The sequence below is a fragment of the Mirounga angustirostris genome, unplaced genomic scaffold (assembly GCF_029215605.1).
Source record: "Mirounga angustirostris isolate CCGP_5_RB_7025 unplaced genomic scaffold, mMirAng1.0.hap1 SCAF_6, whole genome shotgun sequence".
Lineage (NCBI taxonomy): Eukaryota > Metazoa > Chordata > Mammalia > Carnivora > Phocidae > Mirounga > Mirounga angustirostris.
In genome coordinates, this window is record NW_026991714.1 from 4,496,986 (window position 1) to 4,522,621 (window position 25,636).

Genomic DNA, 25,636 nt, shown 5'->3' on the forward strand with positions numbered 1-25,636 from the left:
AGCGTGTAAGGAGCTTAAAGTCGTCCCATGAGCACATTCCCAGCGTGGCCCATGCTCCGGGCCCTGAAGCCCGCTGCGCTGCCCTCCGGGAGTTCTTGGCTTTCCAGCGCCGCCAAGAAAGTGGGGGCTCAGCTGCTCGCTATTGCTGTTACTCCCACTCCATGAGGACCTCCCCATAGGTAGCACTGTCCCAGCACATGCTGTAAGCACTCATTGTTGACGCCTTCCTTTGTGCGACCACAATGTGCAACACAAAGCTTTATCACAGAACTTATCACATCACACTGTAACTGTCCCTTTGCCTGCTTCACTGACTAGAAGGAACTTGCCAAGGGCAAAGGCTTGACTTAGTGAACTTTGTTTTCTCAGCATCTAACTCAATGGCTGGTCTTAGTAGCTGACCTCAGTAGGCACTCAATAAATGCTTTCTACAAGGATGTTGAATGAACCTCTGTTCATTCAGGAAGAGTCCCCTCCTTTTTAAGGGTTCAGGGATTTTCCTCCCTCCCTCTCAGATTCAAAGGCAGAAGACACATAGAAACATTTTTCAGACTTTCTTTATTCACCTGTAAAAAACCTCACCCACACCACAAACACCTCACCATCAACACACACACACACACACGGGCAGACCTAAGATCTCTGTTTCAGTCCTGGGCTCTAGGGGCCCAGCAGACATCTCATACCAAGCCCACCCCTGCCCACCATCAGGGGCTGTGCCTGGACACCAAAGGGGGGCAGAAACAGAGCTGGGTCTTGTGGGGCCCTCGCGCGCAGGGCCTGTGTGCCTTCACCCAGCCTTCACAGCAGAGTGGCCTGTTCAGGATGGGGGACTGGCTGTCTGTAGACCAGTAACCGGGCCCTAGTGGCATCTCGGCGGCGCCGGAAAGCCAAGAACTCCTCCCGGAGGGCAGCGCAGCGGGCTTCAGGGCCTGGGGCATGGGCCACGCTCGGAAGGCCGCCCTCCTCCAGAGTCTTCACATCTGCAAGGGGAGGGCAGGACAAGGACAGGGAGAGGTCTGAGGGTCGTTGGCACCACGAAGCCGCCCAGGCCCAGCCGGTGCAGATGAGGCACAGGAGTGGGAGCAAGCCTAGGGCATGGGGCCCGACTGGGACCAGATGGGAACCAGACGGGCAAGACGTGGAACAGCAAGGCCACACGGCCTCTCTGGAGGGCTCTCACACCTAGCTCTGGCTCAGCTTCAGGTCGGGGGCGAGGGCCAGCCAAGCCCAGGTGCAGAGTCTCCAGCAATTCCATGTCCCCGGGGAACTCTGAGTCCCACTCGTAGTTCTCATCCACAGACGTGTTCCTCCTGTTAAAAGGGACAAATGTCCCGTATTGGGTGGAGGAACTGAAGGTGACCAAAAAAGCCCCAGCCCAGAGTCCCCAAGCTCAGGTGGGACCATGCGTCCCTTGAAGATCCCTGGACCTCAGCAAAAGCTTCTAACAGGAGACAAGTTCTCCTGGTCCCAGGGTGGGGGTGGAGCCCGGAAGGCACAGGGCATTAGGGGAAGTCTGGGCAGGAACTGGAGCCTGGGCAGGGATGAGCAGGGACTGTCCTCACCTCTTGCTGACTGTCACCACATGCTCCCTCCGGGGCCACCTCTCAGGGCCACTGGCCCAGCTGCTGGTGTCTCCCGGAGCAGGGCTGAGATAGCTGCCTCCTGCAGAGGGGGCCGTAGAGGGGGGCCGAAGGAACGAGGCGCTGCCCCGCCCGCTGCTCTGGCTGGTGAGGCTGCCCCGAGGGGCAGCAGGGAGAAGGCTTGGCAGCAGCCGGTCCCTCAGCGTCCAGTCAGCCAGTGCTGTGTACAGGGGCTCTGGGGTGGCCCCGGCCCCCGTCACAGCCCCAGGAAGCGCTGCCCTGGGGGACACCGTGTCGGAGTCCAGGGGGTGAAGGAGAGAGGAGGTGGGGCAGGGCCGGGTGTCCATGTAATCTGGGGGTGGAGCAGGAGCGGGCTCCTCGAAAGGGGGCCAGTCCCCATCCACATTCATCTCCCGGAAGAAGGGCAGGCTCAGGTACTGGAGCAAGGGTCCTGGACCAGGCAGAGGGCTAGGTGGGGCTGCGGGAGGGGGCCCCACAGGGCTGATGTCTGCAATGCAGAGGGGCTGGGGCATCCCACTGGGGCTGCTGCTGCAGTCATAGGACCTGGCCTGGTGCTGGGCGGGGGTCCGAGGTTCAGCTCGCTCAGAGCCTGACCTTTCTTGGGGGCTCCCCACATTGGGTCCCATCACAAAGCGGCCATCTGGTCCCCGGCAAATGGGCTCCAGGGGTAAGGGCCCCCGACTAGGCAGAGGATCTGGAGTGGGGCTGGGGGGGCCAGCAGGCTCCCCCCAGAGCAGACTCTGGCGCAGGCTGGGGACTGGGGAACCCTGGAGCTTCAGCTTCGCCACACTATCGGGGCTGCCCGAGCCCGGAGCAGAGCTGGGGAAGGACAGGAGATCAGGCTCTGTGGCAGGGGGCCAGTCCCCCTCCCAGGAACCAGCATCAGGCCTTGAGAAGTTTGCTGCACAACAGAGCAGAGCCAGGGAGAGTACCCGAGACAAGGACCCACACGGTGGAGAGGTGGAGAAGAGGCAGAGGCAACAGTGGACAGGCCCCAAGCTGGGGTCTCTGCACTCCCACCCTCACCTCGTTCTCATTCTGTTCCGCCCCTCCCAGCCCACCCCAAGGCACCACCACGGAAGCCGAGATAGTGGGCGCAGAGGGCAGGCAGAAGGAGGCCGAGGAGGTGGAGAGACTTACTGTGGAGCTGACTTCCCAGGCGGAGAGAAGATAAGGGGCGCATCTGTTCGGGCAGGAGAACCAGAGAGGACACCGGCAAAACTCAGGCCCTCCAGGGCCCCAGGCGCTGAGGCTCAGCCATCGCCCGCTGGCAAGCCCTCCCGCCCCGGGGACTGTGCAGGACAGGATGCACCTGGCCGCGCGCAGAGGGGCCTGGGGGTGGGGCCTTCCACCCCCGGTGGGCGGGGCCTGGGGAGGCGGGGCCTCGGGAGGGCGGGGCGCGGCCTCAGGGGCCTACCTTGGCGGAGGCGCTTGCGGCGGCGGCGGGCTGCCCTGCGCCGGTTGGTCAGGCAGGCGGCCAGGATGCTCACGAGGACAGCCACGCCCAGGAAGCAGACCCCGCCCACCACGCCGGCCAGGACCGGCTGGGGCAGGAGGCCCGGCAGCTGTGTGCGCGAGGGGTAGACCTCCAGGCCTGGGCGAGGGGCCACGAGGGGGGGAGGGGGTCGGTGCCCGCGACGGTGGGCTTGGAGCCCCCCGTGCCCAGCGCTCTGCCCTCCCGCCCGGTTCTCACCGGAAGTGGAGACGTTGGCCGTATTGCTGGGATCGCTGACATAGCTACCCGCGAGGGCCACAAGGCGGAACTCGTACAGAACGTCCTGGGGGTGGGGGTCCAGGAAGGGGGTCAGGGGCCAGCGCCGCCCACCCCAGCCCCATGCAGAAAGACTGCACTTGGGAGGTTAGGGTGGGAAGCTGAGGTTTGGGGGCCGGAGCTGGGGCCTGGACAGCTGAGAGGAGGAAGCTCCCTGTGCCCGCCTCCCCCACACACCTTGATGAGTCCGGGCACCAGCAGCTGCATTTCCGTGCCTGCCACGGCCTGGTCTAGCACCTCCCAGCCCTGGGAGTCTTGCCGTCCCTCCAGGACATAGCCATCCAGCATCTCAGGGACCAGTTCCGGGGGATCCCAATGCAGGAGCACCCCCCGGGGTGTCCTCACTGCCACCAGGCCTCGGGGAGGTGACAGGGGAGGTGGCATCTCAGTCGGCGGAAGCCTGGGGGCAGCTGGTGTGGTGGGAAGCCCTGAACAGGACAGATAGGCATGATGGAGATAGGGCTCCCAGTGCCCTTCCCCTGTCCCCTGACCATTCCACCACATGCCAGCCCTCCAACCCCTCTCTCACCACCACCCCTGCCCCCACCTCTGTACCCAACCATTCTCCCAGAGCCCCTAAAGACGAATCTGGATCTTGTTCCACAAACTCCTGTGGACCCCAAGGGGCCCGGCACCTCTGACCCCTCCCACCCAGGTCATCCCACATCTGGGTTTTCCCTACCAGTCCTTTCCCACCCTGTCAGCTGCTCTCAGGGCAGAGGTCTCTCACCTTCAGGGGCAGACAAGACGATCTCGCTGAAGGGCCCACTCCCCAGCTTATTCTGAGCTAGGACACTGAACTGGTACTGGGTATGGGGCTGCAGCCCTGGCACGAGGAGGTAAGCAGCCCCCACAGGCACTGCCAGGGACACCCAGTCATGGTGGGTTCTGTCAGGACGCTTGGCCCTGGAGGACATGAGGAAATGGGGGCATCTCATGAACTAGAAGGGCCAGGAAGGTTTGGAGCCCAGAGATCTGACCTGTCCCCTCCCCCCTCAGCCTTCTGGGGTCTGAGGACCTGGGCCCTGAACACCTCAGATCCCCTGGAAATAGGGCAGAGTTAGGGCAAGGTTGGGCTGGAGGGGTGGGGGAAAGGGCAGAGGGTCAGATGGAATGGGGGAGGACAGGAATGGCAGGGGCAGGTCACTCACAGTGGGGTATACCAGACACTGAATCTCTGCAGATAGCCACCATCAAAGCCAGGCTCCCAGGAGACATTGGCACCCTTGGGCAAAGGCACCACGGACACATTGGTGACAACATGGGGGCTGGTGCCTGGGAAGGGGGAATTGAGGGAGGGATGATGGTCAGGGCCCTGAGGGAAAGTGAAGAGCTAAGGGGAGTCCCGGGGCCTCTGACCTCTACCTATCATCCCAGCTTCCCTCAACCACTATGCCCACGAGGACCTCCAAAAATCATCCCCCCATCTCCTGTCCCACACGGTTTCCTCTAGCCCCCCGCCGGCCCTCCAGCCACTAACCCAGCACGTAGACATGTGTGGAGGTGGCCACTCGGGCCACAGCGTTGCTGGCGGTGCACTCCCAGCGCCCATGGGCCTCCTTGGTCAGTGGCCGCAGGATGAGGCTACTGTTGCTGTCTACCTGGGCCTGGCCCTGCAGCCCCCGGCCCACCTACAGAACCACTGGTCAGCCCTGAGGACACACGCAGCCACCCCTCACCAAGGGCAGCTCCAGTGTCCTCCCCACCCTGCCCCCGACCGCCCCCTCCTTCCCACAGAATGACCAGGGGCAGGGAGAAGCAGGGGCGTAGTGGGCGTGAACGCAGGCAGAGCAGGATCGGGAGCCTTACCTTGGCCCAAGAGATAGCAGGAGGGGGGTCTCCTTGGGCTGAGCAGGGGATGAGTAGCTCTCGCCCTACTTCTTGGAAATATTCTTCCTTGGGCCGTTCTAGAAAAGCTGGGGGAGCCTGCAAGCCAGATCTGGCATCGGGAGGGGCCTCTCACCCTGCTATCTAAGGACCACACTCCTCTTTCGGGGGGGCTCCGGTCACACCCCGTCTCAGGCCCCATCTCCCTACCTGTAGTCTCTGCTCCCTGGCAGGGCTGAAGGGAAATGGGGGGCTGCACAAGGACTTGGGGGCTGGGAGGCCTCTCTGGGGATGTATAAACCTCCACAGAACTTCCACCCTCCCCTCTGCTACTCACCCCTGCCCCTCCAGAGAGGCCAAGGTTAGTGAGCTGGACCGGCGGGGTATCTTACTTTGGGGATGTGTGTGCCTCCCATCCCACCTCCCAGCACCATCTCTGCAGAAACCTCTGGGACGGCGTCTGGTAGCTACGACTGTGCCCACCGTGGGAAACAGACTCGGAAGCCCCTCCCCACGCTGACTGTCCCACCCCCTGGTCGGCCGGCGTCAGCCAGGGCGCATCCCCAGCCACCTGGCCCAGTGCTGCTGGCCCGGCCACAGCCTCACCTTGAGCAGCACGCGGGTCACCGGGGAGGGCCCTGCGGTGCCGAGACTGTTGTAGGGTGTGCAGGAGTATTCTCCCAGAGCATCCTCATTCCCCAAGGCAATGATCAGTGAGCCCTCCGGGCCCTGGGACCAGCCAGGGAGCTGGAGGGAAGAGGAGAGGAGATGGCCACTAGTCAAAGCAACTGGGCAGGGGCGGGAGAGGGAGAAGAAAGGCGCCTCCCTGCAGAGGACTCCTCCCCCAGGCCTGACCCCTCTCTGAACTCCAGTCCTTCACTTCTCTTTCCGGGGGCGCCCCCTGGAGCTGAGCCCTGGTAGGGAGCTCCTTGCCTGCTGGGGTGTCCCCCACCTGTCTTTCCAGCGCTCCATGATGAAAGTCAGCATCTTCCACGCCAAAGCCCTTCCTTTCCCTATTTCTGTGTTAAGGGCCTCACTGTCCCTACTAACCACAGACTCCTAACTCCCCACTCCCCCATCCAAATGCTCACCAGCTCTGTCCTCTGGGAAGGCGTTTGTCTAGGCGTCAAGCCCGTCCACCCCCATGACCTCCTCACCTCTCCCCTAGACCTTCTCAACAGCCTCTGAACCCCTCTCCCTGCGTCCACTCTGTCCTCCACTCACTGACAGACTCAACTCCTGCTCCAAGCTCCAAAACTATCACACCTCTGCTCAGACAACTGCCTGCACACTTTTTTTTTCTAACGTTCAACAAAAATGTACTGAGTCCTATTGCGGAAGCCCTGGGGGGCACTGGGATTCAAGGACGCGGTGGTAGCCCACGCAGAATGTGTACTCTTTGAAGACAAACAAAGATTGCCTGGGAACGAGGGAATAGTCACTTGGCATCCACAGTGCTCCCTTTTGGCCCCAACCTGCCCCGTGAGCTTTCTCGGTAGCCTCATGTCCCCACAGGCACTGTGACCCCCCCCCAACTCGACAGAGCGTGTGCGCTGTCCTACCCCTCCAGGCTGTGCCCTCCTTAAGGACGGATGTGGTGCTCCTGCTCTCCGAACAGCCCACACAGCCCCAGGGAAGAAGCGTGTCCCTAGTGGCCGACCTGAATTCCACGGAACTAACCCCAGCCCAGCTGTCCTGACCAGAACAGCAATCTATGCCCTTCCTTCCCCCGGCCCGAGGCCCCTACCTTATCCAGTTGTAGGGCCTGCCCGTCCTTGGTCCAGCTGACAAAGAGCAGTGGGGGGTTGGCACGGACTGGGCACCGGATCACCCCCCGCATGCCTATGGGCAGGGGTGTCTCAGGAGGCATTGCTGTCACCTGGGCTGGGTCTGGGGGGGCGGGGGAAGCAGTGGCAGATTGGAGGGCAGGAGCTCAGCCTGGCCCAGGGGAGAGGGAGCAGGCTGGGGAGGGAGCTGGGTCAGGCTTACAGAGCACCGTGAGGTAGGCGGAGGCCGAGGGTGGGCGCAGGAGGCCGTTGCTGGGCACACAGGTGTAGCGGCCCGAGTCATCGGGCTGGGTGGCCTGCAGCCGCAGGCTGCCGTCCACCAGGATCCGCACTCGGGGCTGCAGACGGCTGCAAAATGGCACATGTGGGCCGGGCTCCAGGCTTGCTCAGCTCGGGGGCTCCTCAAAGGCTGCCTACCAGTCCCCCACCCACCCCAGAGCCCCACCTAATGTGGAATACATTGATGCTGTCCTGGAACCAGCTATAGGTGAGGTTAGTGGGGTACGCCTCAGCCCGGCAGGCCAAGGAAACATCCTGGGAGGCATTGACCGTGCTGTTCTTGGGGGGCACCACGATGACTGGGGGACCTGTGGGGGGAGCATAAGAGGAGAGAGGGGCCTCAGCACACAGCCCTCCCAGAACCCTGAGGTCACTTCTGCAGTTCCTCCCGGATCTGCCCTTGGAATACAGAAGGGGCTGTTACAGGGCGTCGGGGAGCTGCAACGGGCCCTAACCCTGTAGGTGAGAAAAGTTCCTTCTCTCCCCCAGACCAGCTCCCCTTCCCTCCAGGAACACCACCATTCACCCAGGTTCCCCTGCCTAGAAGCTGTGTGTTCGTGCACCATGCATGCAGTGTGTGTGCGGGGGGGGGGGGGGGGGGGGGGGCGGGGGAGGACAGATTCGCCTGCCTAGAAGCTGTGTGTTCGTGCACCATGCATGCAGTGTGTGTGCATGTGCTTGTGTGTGTGTGTTGGGGGGGGAATCGGTTTTATTCTCTGCTCACTTACCCTTTACATCCCTCATCTGTCACATCTGAAGTCACCTCTGTGCGTCCTACCCTACTACAGATACCCAATACCTTACCCCAAGATACTGCAGCAAGCCCTGACCCCGGCTCCCCCAACTCTGCCACTCCAGTGGCCATTCGTGCAGAAATGCCCCCTTTGGCCACGGAACGCTCCTGCTCAAGAACTCACAACTGCTCCCGGCCTGGCCAACCATTAGAGACTCTTTCAGGTCAGTATGGGCAGCGGGCTCTGTCCCGTGCCAGCCTCATTCTCACTGCCCTGCCTCTGCTCTCCGAACCCCGTCCAGAATGCTCTTCCCACAGAGTCTGGCCAGGCCACACAGTCTCTCCCATCTGCTGCTCCACTGCCCTCACCCCTTCCCGGGCCCCGCTGCGCCAGCATCAGTCCTAAGAGGTAACAATTCGAGCTGGCGTAAGCACGTTGCCGCACCATCTCTTTTAATCCTCACCGGCGCCTTCTGTGGGAGGAATTACTGTCTCTCCTTCACAGATGAAGAAATGAAGTCTCAGAGGCCAAGAAGTTTGGAGCGCTGCCCAAGGTCAGCAGGGTAGGCAAGGCTCGTTGGGGCCTTGGGGCCGCCAGCCGACTTCGCCCACCCCCAGTACCAAGGAGAGCGACACTTGGATTGGTCCTCCCCGCAGCAGAGTCCAGGCCCTGGGGCTCAGCTTTCCTCAGAAGGACTTGGGCAGGGATTACTAAGTGCTGATCACTGTGCTCGGTTAAATTCTTGTAATAGTCCTAAAATGCAGATCTGAACCTCCTTATATATAGACGAGGAAACTGGGGTCGGGGGGGGTCACACACCACACTGCTGGGCGCTAAATATCTACTTGTCCATTCACTGATCCTTTTAAAATTAAGATGCTGTATTTACCCCAAAGATACAAAAGTAGGGATCCGAAGGGGTACGGGCACCCCGATGTTTATAGCAGCAATGTCCACAATAGCCAAACTGTGGAAAGAGCCAAGATGTCCTTCGACAGATGAATGGATAAAGAAGATGTGGTATATATATACAATGGAATATTATGCAGCCATCAAAAAGAATGAGATCTTGCCATTTGCAACGACGTGGATGGAACTGGAGGGTATCATGTTGAGTGAAATAAGTCAAACAGAGAAAGACACATATCATATGATCTCACTGATATGAGGAATTCTTAATCGCAGGAAACAAACTGAGTGTTGTTGGAGTGGGGAGTGGGGTGGGAGGGATGGGGTGACTGGGTGATGGACATTGGGGAGGGTATGTGCTATGGTGAGCGCTGTGAATTGTGCAAGACTGTTGAATCTCAGATCTGTACCTCTGAAACAAATAATGCAATATATGTTAAGGAAAAAAAAAGAAGAAGAAGAAGGTAGCGGGAGGGGAAGAATGAAGCGGGGGAAATCGGAGGGGTAGACGAACCATTGGAGACGATGGACTCTGAAAAACAAACTGAGGGTTCTAGAGGGGAGGGGGGTGGGAGGATGGGTTAGCCTGGTGGTGGGTATTGAGGAGGGCACATTCTGCATGGAGCACTGGGTGTTGTGCACAAACAATGAATCATGGAACACTTCATCTAAAACTAATGATGTAATGTGTGGGGATTAACATAAGAATTAAAAAACATAAATAAAATAACCAAAAAAAAAAAATTAAGATGCTGGGTTTGGAGCGCCAGCCTGCATTGGGAGCCCCCTCTGTCTCCACACACCCGTCCCCACTCCTGCTGTGTGCACCCCCCCAGCCACAGGTCACACAGGTCACAGGCCCGGTTCCCAGCCCTCCCCACCGGACAGCACCTAGCACCAGCAGCTGGGTGGCGTGGGAGGCGCTGCCCTCGGTGCTGGAGGCTTGGCAGGTGTAGACTCCGGAGCTGCCTCGCTCCACCCGTCGGATCCACAGCGTCCCATTCTGCACCTAGGGTAGGAGGGGATGAGGAAGGTCCCACGGGCCTCCCCTCCCCTCCCGCCCCTTCCCTCGGGCCGCCTCAGACCCTGCACTCCCGAGGCTGACCGGCAGAGGGAGGCAGCACGCCAGGCCCAGGAAGCCAGTGCAAAGCCAGTCTCCCAGCATGGCCTTTGCCCCTGTCCTCTAGCCACCACCCCCATCCCCGCCCCCAGGCCTCCACCTGCCCCTCACACTCTAACTACTCCCCTGCCTAGCCCAGGACTCACCTGCACCTGACCCTGGCCTTGGCCAAGGTCCTGTCCTCGGAGCTTCCAAGTCACACGCGGCTGTGGGCTGCCGTGGGCCACACAACGCAGGGTCACAGCCTCCAGTTCCCGAACTTCCAGCACCTGGGGAGGCGTCTCCAGGAATTGAGGGGGTGCTGCAGAGAGAGAGGCATCAGGGGGTGCCAGATATCAGTCCAAAGAGCAGGGTCCGAGGGCCAAGGCGGCAGGTCAGCCCGTCAGCCCAGGGCCACCCTGCTGCACTCGGGGCCAAGCGAGGAACGCGCCAGCCCATCTCTGCACAGGCCTGTAGAGTTGGCAACGGGAGCTGCACACGGGCCGGGGGCTGGGCGGGGGCAGCTAGTGGCCTCTGGCACCGCTCTGGGAGACTCTGCTTTGCCCCGATCCGTGGCATGATCCAGTCTCCACAAGGAAATGGGAATGATCAGGACACCCCTTCCTTCTTAGGGCTGAGAGAGAATTCATGAGGTACTGGGTTAAAAGGTGTTTTGAAAAAACAACATGCTGTGTATATCAGTGAGCTATGTCTCAGTCCAGGCCCAACAGCCCCCGTCCCATTCCCCTCTCCTGGCCAGAGAGGCAGGAACAGGGAAGACGGGAACAGAGCCTAGCAGGCAGCTGGGACTTAGACTGAAGCACTGGAAGGGCCGGCGTGGGGGTGGGAGGGGTAAGATGCAGACAGCAAGCCAGCAAACAAGGGGTGTCAGCAAGAGTGGGGCATGGGAACCACACCCCACCCCCAGGCACAGGTCCCCATCATGCTGCTCTCCTCCCTTCTCCACCACCTGCTCCCAGCTTCATACAATTCACTGTGAGGTGCACCCAGGAGCCGTTAGCCGAGTCGTCCTCAGGGCTGTGCTGGTCCAGGAAGAGCACTCGGCACTCATACCAGCCCTGGTCTTCCGCTCGGAGCCCCTCGATCTGGAGAGATGCCCCCTTCTGCAGCCGGATTCGCCCTGGGAGAGGAGCCCCAAGGCCCTGGTCACGCTGGTTATTCTCAGAGCTCAAGAACAGGCCCAGTCTCCTCCAGTTACCCTGATCAAGTGGGGCCTGGCCCGGAGAGACACAGTGGGGTTGGGGTCACTGAGGGCAGATCCCTCCATTCAGCCCAGGTCACCTCTGCCTTTCAGCAGCTGGGACCCAGTTTAGGCAAAGAAAAACCCAGAGTGGCAGCAGGTGGGCGAGACACTCCACTGAACCGCAGGGGGCGTCAAGGGCTTGGGGTAGGGGGGTTTAAGAGCCATACTTAGTCTCCCCGTGATTCTTACAGGACCTGCCCCACCCCACGACTCTTTATAGGGGCAAGGTCTGGAGCCCAGAGTACTCCTCCTGCCAGAGGACGGTCCCTGGAAACCTCAGCAGTGTTTGGGGCCCTGAGCAGGGACCCAGACCTCGCCTCCTAAAGCCCCTAATCCGTCGGGGCTATTATCAACGGCCTAAGCGCCTTAGGGTGGCCAGAGTCCAGCCCAGCCAGGCAGCAAGGTCAGCAGCCTCCTCACCCCATCCCCTCACGCCCCAGGGCACCCAGGCCCCGGCTGGCTGGCCACGTGGAGCTTCACAAAGACACACAGCCCAGCACAGGCAGACACACATGTCCACCCTCAGTCAGCATCCGGCACACCACCAGGCTCAGACGGAGGCCGCCCCCACAAATCCCTCAGCACACTCCCCACACCACTTCGGGTGTCCCTGGCAGGGCGGCCTAGTGACAGAGGCCCGCACTCGGGAGCCAGAGAGACTCCCTTGGACAAGTTAGCCAGCTTCACTTTCATCTGTAAGAGAGGGAAGGCAAATCTGGACGGGCTGGAGCTCAGGGAACACGGGCCTCAGCAGGTGCTCACATATTGTTGAGCAAACACATGAGCACAACATTTGAAATCAGAAGCTGGACTCGAGCTTGACCCTGCCCCTTGCCTGGTAACACATCCTCTCCTTTGCCCCCAGCAGTGGCCAGCTCCATGAGGCACCAAGCTGCCCTACCAGAAACCTGGGACCGCCTAGACTCCTACCCGTTACCTCCCACACCTATGTGTTCAGTAAATCTTCAAAATTCTGCCTCCTCAATATCTGTTTCTTCTCCAGCATCCTCACCTTAGTGTGGTCCTATAGCACCTCTCCCCTGAGTTACTCCACAGCTCGCTAGGTTGTCTCCCTGCCTTGAGCCTACCTTCTGTTACTTCTGTTACAAGCATCAGTCCACCACACCTTGACCTTTGATGCGGACGGATGAGATTTTCTAAATCTTTGGGGTTACACAAAACCACTGCAGCTCTAAGCCAAGTCCCTTCCACGTGCCCATACCAACCGTCCAGACAGAGGCCCTAATCGGCCCTTCCTAATACTAGAAATTCTGACGCTGTGTGTCCAAAATATAATCGAAGCCTGCAGTGCTCCTAGTGCTGTCAGGGAGGAGGAGGAGAATGATCCCATTCAGGCTGGCCTGGTGACCTTAGGCAAGGGACTTTCTTCTTCCAAGGATGAGGTCCAGGGGTGTAGATTCTCCAGAATGGGTGTGGACTAGGTACCTCAAGGGCTAGGTGTTGAAATCCCCACCCAGGAGATAAGCCTAGACTTTGCAGGTAAATATTTAACATAATCACACTCCTCTGCCCCGCTTCGGGATTCCTCAGTCACCCTAATCGGCCTGGCCACAGAGCCCTGCAGAGCCCAGCATATGACCTCTCCAAAGTGCCATAAGATAGCAACTTTTCACGATGGCGACCCTCACATTCTACAGGGAAGGAAGGAGAGAGAAGGGAGACTGAGCACTGAACCTGGACCACGGGCATTAAGTACCAGCACCATATTTAATCCTCCCAAGATTTCATTTAGAGGAAAGGACCCGCAGGGCCAGAGCCTGGTGGGCTCCAGACCTCCCGCAGCAGGGGTGTGTAAAGAGAGCAGGAGACCCAGACTCTGCTCTCAAGCTCTCGGAAGGCAGAGAACCCACACTCACATACATGTACAGTTCACATACACACAGTTCAGGAAACGGTGCTTGCCGTGTCCAGATATTCCAAGGACCGCCGAGCGAGAGGAATACTGAGGGCTTCCAGGGACCACGGGAGGGTAGCAAGGGGAGATGACTGGAGAGAGCAGGGGTTCTGAACAGAACAGAAAGTTGTGTGCTTTGAACCACACAACTCAGGGCAGAGAGGAAACCCATGACTTTCTGCCACGCGGGCTACCTTCAAACTCCCGAGAAAGACAGCATGAAAGTCAAAGACCAAAGACCAAAGACCAAAGCCGGCGCCTGGATTAGAAGAGCAGGTCCCACCCGGGGAGGTGGTGTAAGTAAGTCAAGACCGCCATCCCTCTGGGCTCTGGGGCCACGGAGGCACCCCGTGTGGGCTCTGTGCCGGGGGACTGATAGACGGTCGCAGCCTTCCTCCCGGATGCTCTCTCAGCCTGTCCATACCGCTCTTTCCCACTCTGTGCTAGTCTGTAAATCCCGGCTCCTCCACCAGATGGATTCTGGAGTCCTCAAAGATGGGAAGCTTTGGTCACAGGCGCGGTCCCTCCCACATTCTAGGCCACAGGCCTCACACACAGGTCGGGTCCGGGACCATCTCTCCTTCGCTTGCCCAGAGGGCTTATGACAGGACAGCATTGTCCTTAGCAACCTCCACCTCCTGTTGCCTAGCAACCGCAGTTCCCGTCCCCTACACAAAGGCTGAGAGGCCCCTTCCACACTGGGAGGCAGCAAGAGAGTTAATGGGCGCGGGCGGGGGGCGGGGGGGCCTCCCCCCGGGGCCCTGACTCCCCAGACTAGCGCTGGCCAGACCAGGAGCTCCAGACTGGGGGCAGGGGTGGACCCAAAGGGCAGGGTAGGAAGAGCCCCAGGGGTGACTGCTCACAGCCCTTGCAGCTCCAAGGAGCAAGAGAGAGAAGGGAAACCCTCCGGTCACAAAGTTCCCAGCCACCCAGTGGCTTGTCGGTGGGAGGAATCCCAAGCCAGGACGGAGGGTAGAGAGACAGTTTCACATACCCCAGGAAAAGCCCTCTCCCTCCACCGCCCCACCTGCACCTGCTCCGTCCTCAGGCAGGGAACATTCTGTAGTGGCCCAGCCTCCGCCCCAGGACCCAAACTCCTCCGGGCCAGCCTGCAGAGGCAGGGAGGGAGGGCTGGTGGGCACAGCTGTTTTTCCCCCACTGTCCTAATTGGGGCCTGCTTTCATCAGCTCTCACAGGGCCTGTGTAGACACATACGCTCCCACCAGGCTGTTTGCCAACAACTGCCCCCAGTTTGAAAATAAACTCTTCCTTTGGCAGCACCTGCCTGAGCTCAGCCTGCCTCTCAGGAAGAGCTCAGCCAATCCTAGGGCTGCTCTCAGGATTCAAACTCAAGAGGGAAAAGGTGGGGGTCTCCTCCCCCACCAACGTTACCCAGGTGGCCTTTCCCGGGTGTCTCTCAGAAGAAGAAGGCACAAAGACTGTCTTGCGCAGGAGCCCCAGCCCCCACCTTGGGCCCTCCCACACACTGCCCTCTGAGGCCTGCAGAAAACCTGCTTAGATTAAGGATCCATCTGGGATTAGGAGGAAACCAAGCCCTCTGAGGGAGCCAGCCAGCGGGGGCGCAGAAGGCATAGAAGGCGGCCCCTCGGAGGCCTATACACTAGTTTAAATCCGGACAGGAGCCACCTGAAGCAGGAACCCAGCCTGGCCCCATCCATTCCCTGATCTTCAGGGAAACTGGCCCTCACAACCCCCGCCTCCCCACGCACATGCTCTTCTGTACTCAGACCAGACTGAGCCCCCACTGGAGAAGCAGATGGGTCACAGACCCACCCACCCTGCTGCCCATCAGCCCACTCCCGAGAGGCCTAGAACCTCCCAACTGGCATTTGAGACAGTGTGGGGGGGGGGGGGGGGAAGCAGAGCAGTAAAGAAGAGGTCTTGCCCTCCACCCCCAGCCCACCTTCTTTGGTGCATTGGTAGCACCTCCCAACCTCCCACCTGAGGACAAGTCTTACCCACGTAATCAGGGTCGATGCGGGGAGAGTAGAGGCCGAACTGGATGAAGATCGGAAGCAGGAATCCAAAGCGCAGCCACTCGATGACATGCAGGGGGGGCCGGCCAGCCGGGGGCAGCAGGTCACAGCCCAGCACCGCACTCTCGCCAGCCTGGCCCACCACTGACACGGCCTCAGGCTTCCCTCGACCTGCAGGGTGGGGCCGACAGCAGGGACCCCAGTCAGGGCTGGGAGAGGACGCTCCTCGCTGGCTCTGAGGGCTCCCCAGGACTTTGTGAAGCGACTGAGAGAATCCTCCACTTCTCCAGAACCAGCCCTATTCCCCCTCTACCCCTCCTGGGGAATGTCCCCCATTCCAAGGCCAGCGGGGAGCTCCTGAGCCCAGGGAGTCCGGCTCACCGTCAGCCCCCTGGCTGATGATCAGGCTGAGGATGACCACACTGAGGCACCAAACCATAGCCCAGCTGCCTGCTCGCCCGGCCCCTCCTATCCACGGGGGCCCAGATGGAGGGGCCCGGGGGTGTCCACAGCCCAGCAAGCCCCACAAAGCCTTCTGATCGGTGGCAGGTTTCAGCTCTCACTCTTCTGGACGATTAGGACTTGGCTCACATAACACCTGATGAAGCCGCTCCCTGGAGCACCACCAGATCTAAATGCAAAATGCAAGGCAACGTACAGAGTTGGCCAATACTTGGGACCAGAAGACACCCCACAGTTACAGAAAGGCCAGGAGAAGAGCAAAGGAAGAGAGAGAAGAGCAGATAAGTAGGGGAGGTGCACAGAGACTAGAGATCCTGCCAGCCTAGGGAATAAGGGCCCCCCAGGGCCGGGGTGGGAGCGCTGGAAGAGCCCGGGAGCACTGGGTGGGGAGACCTGACAGGTGAGGACATGGGGAGGGTGGGGCAGAGGAGGAGGAAGATCTTAAGAAAGGCAGAGGAACTCCAGGGAAACTCGGGGTTACTTAAGTGCTCAGAAAGCTGAGCTGGGATGGAACTGGGGTTCCTATCCACTTGGAAAAAGATGTGTCAGGAAAATGGGAGATGAAGAGGCCCCGTGGCTCAGCCTCTGTGCTCCTTCCTTAGTCCTGCTGCTAATAACAAGATTGCAAGGTAGAATGGGTACCAGCGCCTCCACCCCACAGTGACAAATAAGGACCCCAAGGATCCCAGACAGGCTTGCTCAGGGGCACCGAGCCAGTGAAGGGCAAAGCCTGGATCAGAACCCCCACAAAGCGGCCCCCAGGGAACCCACACGCACAATTCCTTGCCCATTTCCCCAGCCACTGTGAACCCTGGAAGCTGGAAACCTTGCCTCTCTTTCTCCACTCAGGCTCTCAATACTGCTCGGGCAGTAAGTGAGTCAGGCACTGGGAGGAGAGGGGCGGCCTCCCCAACCCGCTGGAAAGCAACCCCCACCCCCAGCATCCTCCAGGTCTGGGCAGGTCCATGGGCAGGCGGCTGGTACTACTTTTCCTTCATGATGCTGCCAGGCAGCCCTCCACCATGACCCAGGTGCCTCACCCCAGGGCTTCCCATTCACTGTCCTCCAGTGACCTGGGGGCCCAGGGTTTGCCAGACTTTCCCTTCCCCAACCCTAGAGGCAAGACTCAGAAGCCAAAAAGCCTGCGAGTCCCTAGGGTGTACAGAGTAAGCCCTGGGGCACGGATGGTAGGAACCCTGGCTGCTCCAGCCCCAGAGCATCTAGGGTAATCACAGTGGGCTGGGGGCAGGGGTGCGGCTGCCTTGGGTGGGCCCCGCAAACCCAACTGGACTTTGCTCTGTGGTCTCCACCCCACTCCAGATCTCCCAGTTCTGGATCGGCCATAAACCATCCTCCAAGTCCCTCAGCCTGACCCCGGCTTCTACTTGGGGGCCCCGGGTATGGAGCTGACAACTCACCAGCAAACATTCCCCCTTGCTTCCCTCTGCCCCCAGCCAGCTCTCCCATTCTTCCCTGACATCATTTTCCAAGTGGATAGGAACCCCAGCTCCCTCCCGGGTTTCCCCCGAATTCCTCTGCTTTTCCTACATCTTCCTACTCCTCTGCCCACACCCCCCACCATGTCCTCACCTGTCGGGTCTCCCCAGCAAGGGCTCCGATTCCAGCTACCCCTACTTCTCACAGTCCCCCCCAAATTCCCAGTTTCCACCCCTGATCTCCAACTGCACCAGGTCCTCCGCGCTTCAAGGAACTCCCTTCCTGTCTCCTCCAGAATCCCCATCCTCCCCCTTCTCCCATCCCCTTCCCCGGAATCTCCCTCCCAAAATTCTCCGGCCTCAGCCCACAGTACCCCTCTGATGCCCCACCCCAATTCCCTGCTCCGGACCCCTGAACTCTCCCTCCCGGAACCCCCCAGGACCCACCCCCTGCACAGACGCGCGCGCGCGCGGACACACACCCACACCCACACACACGCGCGCGCATGCACGCGCACGCGTTACCTCCAGACGCCGCCGGGTCTCGGGGAACCCCCCACCACCCGCCCACCAAAAATCCCACTTCACTCCCCAGAACTCGAGTTCCGCTCCCCAAAGAATCCCACGGTGCCCCAGCCCCCGCCGGCTCCGCGCCCCCGGGACTCCGAGCCCCGCCGCCGCCGGCCCTGCCCCCGGAGCGCCCCCGCCCTCACCTGCCCGGCGCCGCGCGGCCCGGCTCCCGCAGCCACACAATAGGGGGCGGGCCCGCCTCCCGCCCGGCGCCCCAGCGCCCGCGTCGCCCTGGAGACCGCCGCGCCCCGCCCGCGCCGAGGGGGCCGGCCAGCGGGCGGGGCGGCCGCGACCCCCGAGCGGCCTGGGAGTTGTAGTTTCGGGAGGGCGGGACGCTTGGCCGCGGGCTCGGGTCGCCCCCTGGCGGAGCTCCGTGCGTCGGGCGCAGCCGGGGCTGCGGCCGCGCAGGACCCGGGCCCCCGTCCCGGGCCAGCCGCCCGCGCTCCGCCGCGGAGAGCCGCGGGGCCCACCGCCGAGCCGGGGCCGGAGCGCCCGGCCGGCAACAGGACCCCCCGGGGATCCGCGCAGCTCCAGGGCCCCGGGCTCGCCTGCCCCGCCGCCCCCACCCGCTTCTGCCGCAGCCCGACTGGAAATACCTGTCCGCGCTGGCGAGCTCCCAGGTCCTGCCCCGGCGCCTCCCACAGGGTGCCGAGGGGGCCGCGCGCCCGGGCCGAGGCTGCCAGGTCGCCCCGCTGCAGCTCCCAGCGCCAGCGACCCAGCGAGACAGGCCCAGGGGGCCAGGACGAGAGGCCTCCTGACGCGGGGCCTGGAAAGATCGCCTCCTGAACTCTGCAGGGTGCCATCCCCCGGACTACAGGCTTTGTAGCTCTTAGGTCCCCTGGGCGGAGACCCTGGCAAGTAGGCACGGCTCTGCCTTACTAATGAGAAAAGGGGGATTTGCCCCAGCCTTTCCATCTCGGACTGCGCAGAGCTGAACGCACACCGACCTGGACTTCATGAAACCCACTTCCTGTGAGACTTAAGGCCAGAAGATATCTGGCACTTCTGCCCCTCAGAGCGTTCTCCTTGGTCAGCTGGGGGCCCCCTTAGGGATATAGGGTCATCATGCCTTCCTCAGCAGGCTTAAGCAGCCGTATCTGTCCAGGTCCTCCCCGTTCACTGCCCTCACCCCAGTCTGGACTCCTGTGACTCCAAAGGAGCCTCCCAGGCATCTGATTCATGGAATCATGGCCTCAACTTCTTCCAAGAGAGACCCTGCAGGATGCACTGAACCACTCCAGGATCCCAGCCACATCCTCCTTCCAGGCGGCCCCTGGCCCCATCGGCCCACATCCTGGACCAGGAAGCTCACCATCCCCCCTAGTAATCCATTCCATCCTTAGAGACAGACTGCTGGAAAGTTCTTCCAGGTGTGAACAGCTGGGGGCTTCTTGCCACAGCCTGAGATGAAAATGTGACGGGAAAGGGTGAGAAGGAGGGGAGGCAGGAGCCGTGGTGTGGTCTCTCCCACCATCCCTCCAGCAAAGTCTCCCAAAGTGGCAGCTTCCCGCATTACTTGACCAGGTAACAGACTTACCTGGCAGTGATGAGACCGTTCGGGGCACAGGTTAGGGGACACCATGCGAAAGCCAGGCCAGGCTTTACCCCGTGGCCCCTCACTAGCCAGCAGGGAAGATCTCCCTCCCCCCCAGGTGGGATCTGCACACCTCTGATCCGAAGGTTCACTTCTGCTCTTTCCAGTGTTTTTTGAGGAAGAGCTAATTTCGTTTGGTTGTTAAAATAACTTTTTGTAAACTTGGGATTTAGAATAACTTTCCATTTTTAAAAGTTTATGATATGGTCATCCCCCCCCCCCCCACACCGAATGCTTATTTTGTGAATTGTATTATTATTGTCATTTTGGTCTGATTCTGAAGTATCTTATGGGCTTTTGGGAAAGAACAGGAACCTAGCCCTGAAACTTGTTACGTGTGTCAGAAGTGAAACTTGATAAACATAGTCCCTGAGGCTCAAAATTAAGATTTTCTTCTGATTCGTCCTCGATCTGTGATTGTAACTCTCTGGGAAAGTGTGTTCAACCAACAAACTAGGATTTCATGTAACCCAAGTATCAACTGGCCCACGTATTTTCAACTTGCTGACAAGAAGGTCAGACAATGTGGTCAGTTCCAGGGACACTGCTGACCCCTGGGAGCACTCGCCCTATCACCCGGTGTGGTCTCTCACAGACTGTCCCCTCGCCGCGGGCGTGCCTGTCTTCTGTCCCCGTGAGGCTGTAGGTCCAGGAGGGTGTGGCGCTTGACTCGTTCGTGCTTGAATGCCCCCACAGCCCTGAGTCCGTCCAAGGGGCCCGGCCTCTCCAGACACGCTTCTTACCTCCGCCTTTGTCCCCACACCGGGCGTGGCCTCGCCGGCCCTAGAAGTCACTGTGCTCTCCCACAAACCAGTGTCCTCCCATTCATCTTCTGTCAGGTGAGAATGTCCCTTCCCGGGACTCCCTGCTAATCTGGGGTCAGAATTGTGTTCACCTCTTCTTCCTCCGGGGCACGGTCCCGCTCCTCCCACCGGGCCCTCACCTTCACCCACGGCGCATATCACACCCATGTCACACCTCGTTGTAATTACATCTTCACACACCGCAGGAAAACTTCCTTGAGGGCAGGCAGTGTCCTTCCTGCCCCTGCAGTACTAGCCAATGCCTGACTCTTAATGGATCCCTAAATAGTACCCTCCCCCCCACTCCACTCCCACCCCCCTTTGCTTCCACCTATTTCAAAGGACAGGCAAACGTTGCAAAGTGCTACCAGATGATCATTATCCTGGCTTCCTGCAGAGGGAGAGGCCCCGGGCCTCCCTGAGCTGCAATTCCACCTTCTGAGGGGCTCTGCCTTCGTCTTCCAGGTTCCCCCTGGACGGTCTGGGGCCTCAGCCCTTCTCTGTTCAGAGATGGTGGGAGAAAGATTTGGCCAGCTCCCAGGGAGAGCCCTGGATCAGCTGCACAGGGAACGTCCATCTCTTTACTCACTTTCCATGGGCCTGACCCTGAGATACAGGAAAAACCAGCGGCCCCGCATGTCTTCCCAGTCAGCCTCCAGAAATGGATTACAGGAGCTAGGGGAATTGGGGCTGCAGGCTTGGCCCTGAACCTCAGGCCTTTTTGAAGGTGGGCCTTCTTGGGAGGTGGGGCAGAGGTGCAGAGAATCGGCTGGCCTCGGGGCAGCAGGGACTGTCTTCCAGGGGGACAAGGGCTCAGGCCCTCAGGGGGTAGTAGAGTTGATCTGTTGCCCACCTGAGGAGCTCTTTGGGGACTGGTTTCCCAACCTCACCAACTCCTTCCCAGGCCCCAAGGGGCTCCATCTCCTGCATAGAAATGGAGGAAATCCCTGCTTGCCTCCTGGCCCTGCTTCCTTTCCCGTCTGGAACCCGGAAAGAACCCTCCTCCCGGGTGTCCTAGTGCCTGGCCCACTTGTCCTGTCTTCCCAAAAACAGTGTCCTGGGTCCCCACAATTCCCCTATGCATCCCACTGCCCCTGCACAGTCCGATAATCCTTTTCTTGGAAGTCACTTTGGAGATCAGCATCCTTCTCACTGAAAGAGGGGAAGACAAGCAGTAGGAATGTCAGGCATTCTGCCACTGGCCCTCCCCTAGTCCCTCAGCCTCCACGGAGATTCCCAGGGGGAACCAGCCAGCCCTCCTGCGCCTCCATAGCCACCTTGCTGTAAGAGCCCACTCAGGGCCACCTACGCCCGCCTCTCCTTCAGAGCGCTCCTTGTAGAAAGGGACCGGAGCCTGAATGGGTGTTTGCTGAACAAAGTGTCCCAGGCCAGTGGCAGAGAGGGGCCCGGAGCTCCTGTGATCCCACCCAGGGCTCTACCCATGTCCTACACCACCTCCTGCAGCTCACTGACTACCTATGTGTCCTGTCACCTGGTGGCCTCCAGTGCCCTCCCCTCACGCTTCCCCACCTGCCCGGCCTGCATAACACCCACAAGACAGTGTCCGGGGAGGATGACCAAGACAGGGCTCAGCAGGCCCAGGTGAGGGATTCAGACTGCTGGCGGGGATCAGCGTAAGGGCCTTGGCCCGGGATGGGTATGTGGGGAGGGGGTGGGCATGCACTCAGGACAAGAGTCCAGAGAGAAGGTTTGGGACATGGAAATCTTAAGAGGCCAGGACAGTGATACTAACCACGAACGGCGGTCAGGGGTCCGGACGTCAGCTACCGGTCCAGCCAAGTTGTCGTCCGTCTGCGGCCGGCCCCAGAGGCCCAGCGCGGCTAGCGTCAGGCAGACACGAAGATGACTGAGGGTCATCGGGCTTGACTCAGCCCCTGGGGAGGACGAAGGACAGCCCAGGACGCTGGACACGTCCCTGTGCCTCACAGTCTGCACCGAGCCAGGGCGGAAGCCGAGTCTGAGAGCAGAGGAGTCTCAGCGGGAAGACCCCCCGCCCTCCGTGGCTGCTCAGTGCTGGGAACTCTCCTGCTTAGGGGTCACAGACTCAGTTTGGGTCACAGGGATCGCTCACTTTGTTGTTGGAAGTGTACGTGTTACGTGTGTGGGTGGGAATGGGCTAGGCGTTGAAGAATAAATACTGTTGTGAAGGGGGCTTTGGACTCACTCTCCTTAGCAGAGGCAGTGTGGAAAGCACAGGGACTGGGGGGAGGACACCTAGAATGGAAGGGAGGTCGGGGAAGCAGGTTTGTGAGTCACCCGGCGAAGGACCAAACGCAGCTGCTCCAGAGTGGCTGTCACCTGATAGGACTTTATTGCCAGAGAATCATGCCCCCTGACCTGAGGAGTATGGCCCTTTGGATACCCAGCCCGCTGCCCCCTGGGAGGAGAAGCCCCCAGGTGGGGCGGGGGAGGACTCCCCAGGGGTTGGGGAGAAACAGTGCTCAGGACAGGGGTCCCCAGGGGCGCTCAGGCCAGTCTGGGGCGGGGCTTCTCCTTCTTCTTCAGTCTGAGTCTGTTTCTCTTGAGCTTCCTCATCCTTGGCGTTTGGCATCGTTTCTGGGCTCGGATGAGCCAGAGCCCCACGGCCAGAATTACGACGAGCAAGAGAAGAAGCAGTCCCTTGGCCAAGAGGCAGAAGTAAGTCGCCTTCTCCGAAGGAAAGCCGGGATCTGGGACAGAAGAAGGGAGGGGGGGGGGGTCCCCTCGCCAGGGGGAGGGGAAGTCCGGATTTGGAGGCAGACACCCAGCCCAGATCCCACAGAGGGGTCTCAAGTTCACAGTCAGTTGATATTCCTTTGCCAGTGTCTCTGGACCTATGTGTTCTGCTCACAGAAGCTCAGGAGCTGAGATGCGAGGAGCAATCTCAAGCTGAGCGAGAGACTCGAGAACCTTTGGAAGGTGGGAGCACCAGCCCCCGCCCCAGTCCAGGGGACAAGGCCCCATGGGGAAGAGTGCGGGTCTGGGTTCCAGGTACACACCTGGGAAGAACGGGGGGAGGGTAGTGGTAGCCCGGAGGCCTGCGGTCGCTCGGAGGGTGTCCCCGGGGGCCTGGTACCTGCACAGAAGGGCCCGGCAGGGATGAGGCGGGAGGCGATGCTGCTGACGGGGTTGCTGGCCCTGCAGATGTAGGAAAGGGCATCGTCCCCAGGCCGCCAGGATGTGCTGAGGGCAGAGCTCTCATGGACTGTGTCCATGCCATCCTCCCAGGAGATCCAGCTGTAGGTCACATCCAGGCCTGCCTTCTCCACAGAGCAGGTCAGAGATATATTGCAGCCATCTTCCTGAGCAATCTCAAAGTTCACGGTGACACGAGGCTCCGACAGCCGTCCTAGATGAAGGAAGGACATGAAGACCCTCCAAGTAATCAGGGGTCGGGTCTGTTCTCTTAAGGTCCTCAATCCTGGCGTGACGGGTGTGCCTTCTGAAGGTCTCTTCACATAAACAGAAACTAACATAACCCAGCCGCCATAAAATCTGGTGCCAGGGGCTCCCAGCAGCTGCTAAGGCAGAGAGAGCTGCCTACGGCATTTTCTACGTGCCCCCCCATGTCCTTGCTTTCTCTCCCTCACCTGTGCACCCCACCTTCCTCCAAACCCCATTCTGCCTCCTTGATCCCAGAAAATATTATCACACCTCCTGGGGGCATTTATAGTTTAATCAGTGTCTCTGCAAGATTCAAGTTAGAATATCAGTCAGTGTCACAGGCACTGAGAAATCTGGCTCAGGCAGAGAGGAGATATTGATTAGTAGCCCTCCCATGGCATAGGAGGATAAAAGGCTCGGGAATAAAGATGGCATCCATCCCCAGGATGCAGAATCTCAGTGGGGGAGAAGGGGCCCTGGAGGTCTGCACACGAAGCTCTGGACCCCTTCCACTCCATCAGGAAGGTCCAGGGGAGCAGCCTGCGTGCCCAGGGCCTCACTGATGTGGGTCACTCCGCCTGTGGCCGCAGCTCAGACACTGGGCTTGGGCACGCTGGAGACCGTTGGCCTTCCAGTCCCCGCCCCTCAAACCATAATTCAGTCCCGAGACCACCGCTCCTTTGTGTGCAAAGCTCAGGAGAGCCAGAAACAAGCAGCGCTAGAGTTCCCAGCCTAGACTCACGGTAGACACGTAGATTGTAACGCTGCATGGTGGAGATCTGCGATGTCCTCAGGTTGACCTGAGCCTGGTACAGCCCTGAGTCCTCCCAGCTCAGATTGTTGATGTGCAGGGAGTAGCTGGGGTCCAGGAAGCTCACTCGGCCCTCGTATCGAGGGTTGGTCACCATGACGGTAGCTGGCTGTGTCTCTTTCCCCGGAACCACGGTGGCAAGTCTTACGTAAGAGAACCAGATGATGTTCTCAACCTCTTCATCGGCTGGTATTTCCAGGCGGAGGCTGATGGACTCCTGAAGGACTGCAACTACTTCTTCTGTATCCACATCATCTCCAGAATACCCTTTGGCTGCAGAAAAAGGAAGAACAGATGGAAACAGCCCAGCTCATGTCTTCGGGCTGCTGAGCCTGGCGGCGGGACACTGATGTGGGCGCACCGGGCTCCACCGCGCGGCTTCCGTGGCCCCGTGCTCCATCCTGTGCTCCATCCCGCGCCCAGCTGCCTCTCTGGCTCTCCGCTGCACCTGACCTGAGCACCTACCAGGGCTTGGCTTCTGGCTGGGCCCTCACCCTCCACATTTTTCCTTCGCCATTGGCTGCGGTGGGCTGGTCCCCCTTCTATATTCCAGGCTTCCTCACCTCTTGGCCCTGCACCGAAGCCACACCCTATTCTCTCTACTGCACAAGAGCCAAAGCATCCAGCCCCAAGCCTTGCTAGCCCAAACCGCGGCGGGACAGGAGAGCAGAGGGACGGAGACGCTCCCATCCCAGGACTGCCCTCTCTCTCTCTCTCTCTCTCTCACCTGCCTGGAGCCACAAAAGCAGGAGCAACCACAGAAGGGCCCCCATGTCAGCCCCGTGCCCCAGTAGGTTGACCTGCTCGGCCCCCAAGCCAATGAAGAAGACAAGCTGTCAGGAAGCTCCTGGAGACAGTGACTGATTGGCAGTCTCTAGGAGGGGAAATGCTTCTCAGCCCCCAGCAGCCTCCAACTTCCTTCATCCCCACTAAGCCCCTCCCTGTCCATCTTGGGAAGTTCTCTCTCCGAGCCTGATTGCCCAGCTCGTTCACCCACTGACTCATGCTTCCTGTCCATCAAACACCGCTCAGATCCTACTTCCTACAAGAAACCTTCCTAGACGCCCTGCCCCCTGTGTTCCCACACACCCCGCCGCTGCCCCACCTGGAGCTCTTGGCCCTCAGCATACTCTGGGTCAGCTCTCTCTTGGCACTTCCTATTTTGCTATGATCCTTTGACCTTACAAGCATTTTGGTCTCCCCAGATGGACTCCGTCTTTTGGGACATCTCTGTATGTCCCATGCTAGACGCATGTAGCACCCAATTGGTATTTCTGGAATAGATGAATAAATGAAGTAGTCCTATGTTAAGCTTGCTAGGTTCCCACTTGAGAGACTATTCAGAGGAAGAAAAATTTTAATAACCCCCTTAAAAAAAGCACACTTTGGG

At 60.0% G+C, this 25,636-nt stretch overlaps 2 protein-coding genes across 4 annotated transcripts; both read right to left on the minus strand.

Moving 5' to 3' along the window:
- Positions 1-541: 541 nt before the first annotated feature.
- IGSF9 (immunoglobulin superfamily member 9) lies at positions 542-17,918 on the minus strand. 2 transcript variants are annotated; one of them, XM_045876697.3, is made up of 21 exons: positions 17,798-17,918; positions 15,568-15,817; positions 15,169-15,357; positions 10,999-11,151; positions 10,178-10,332; positions 9,803-9,920; positions 7,435-7,576; positions 7,192-7,337; positions 6,950-7,092; positions 5,809-5,949; positions 5,185-5,301; positions 4,856-5,006; positions 4,527-4,650; positions 4,106-4,281; positions 3,553-3,803; positions 3,298-3,382; positions 3,022-3,198; positions 2,745-2,787; positions 1,566-2,423; positions 1,186-1,313; positions 542-983 (listed from the first exon to the last, which is right to left on the minus strand). In XM_045876697.3, exons 2-21 carry the CDS (start codon positions 15,623-15,625, stop codon positions 802-804), a joined length of 3,537 nt encoding a protein of 1,178 aa, XP_045732653.1. In that variant the 5' UTR covers positions 15,626-15,817; positions 17,798-17,918; the 3' UTR covers positions 542-801. The 2 variants fall into 2 exon arrangements, with proteins under 2 accessions (XP_045732653.1, XP_064449839.1); XM_064593769.1 differs by having other exon boundaries at positions 3,022-3,382.
- Positions 17,919-22,223: 4,305 nt separating this feature from the next.
- On the minus strand, positions 22,224-25,172 carry SLAMF9 (SLAM family member 9). 2 transcript variants are annotated; one of them, XM_045876073.3, is made up of 4 exons: positions 24,974-25,172; positions 24,178-24,519; positions 23,128-23,400; positions 22,224-22,741 (listed from the first exon to the last, which is right to left on the minus strand). In XM_045876073.3, the coding sequence occupies exons 1-4, from the start codon at positions 25,017-25,019 to the stop codon at positions 22,539-22,541; spliced, it is 864 nt and encodes a 287-aa protein (XP_045732029.1). In that variant the 5' UTR covers positions 25,020-25,172; the 3' UTR covers positions 22,224-22,538. The 2 variants fall into 2 exon arrangements, with proteins under 2 accessions (XP_045732029.1, XP_054363748.1); XM_054507773.2 differs by having other exon boundaries at positions 22,598-23,400.
- Positions 25,173-25,636: the final 464 nt, after the last annotated feature.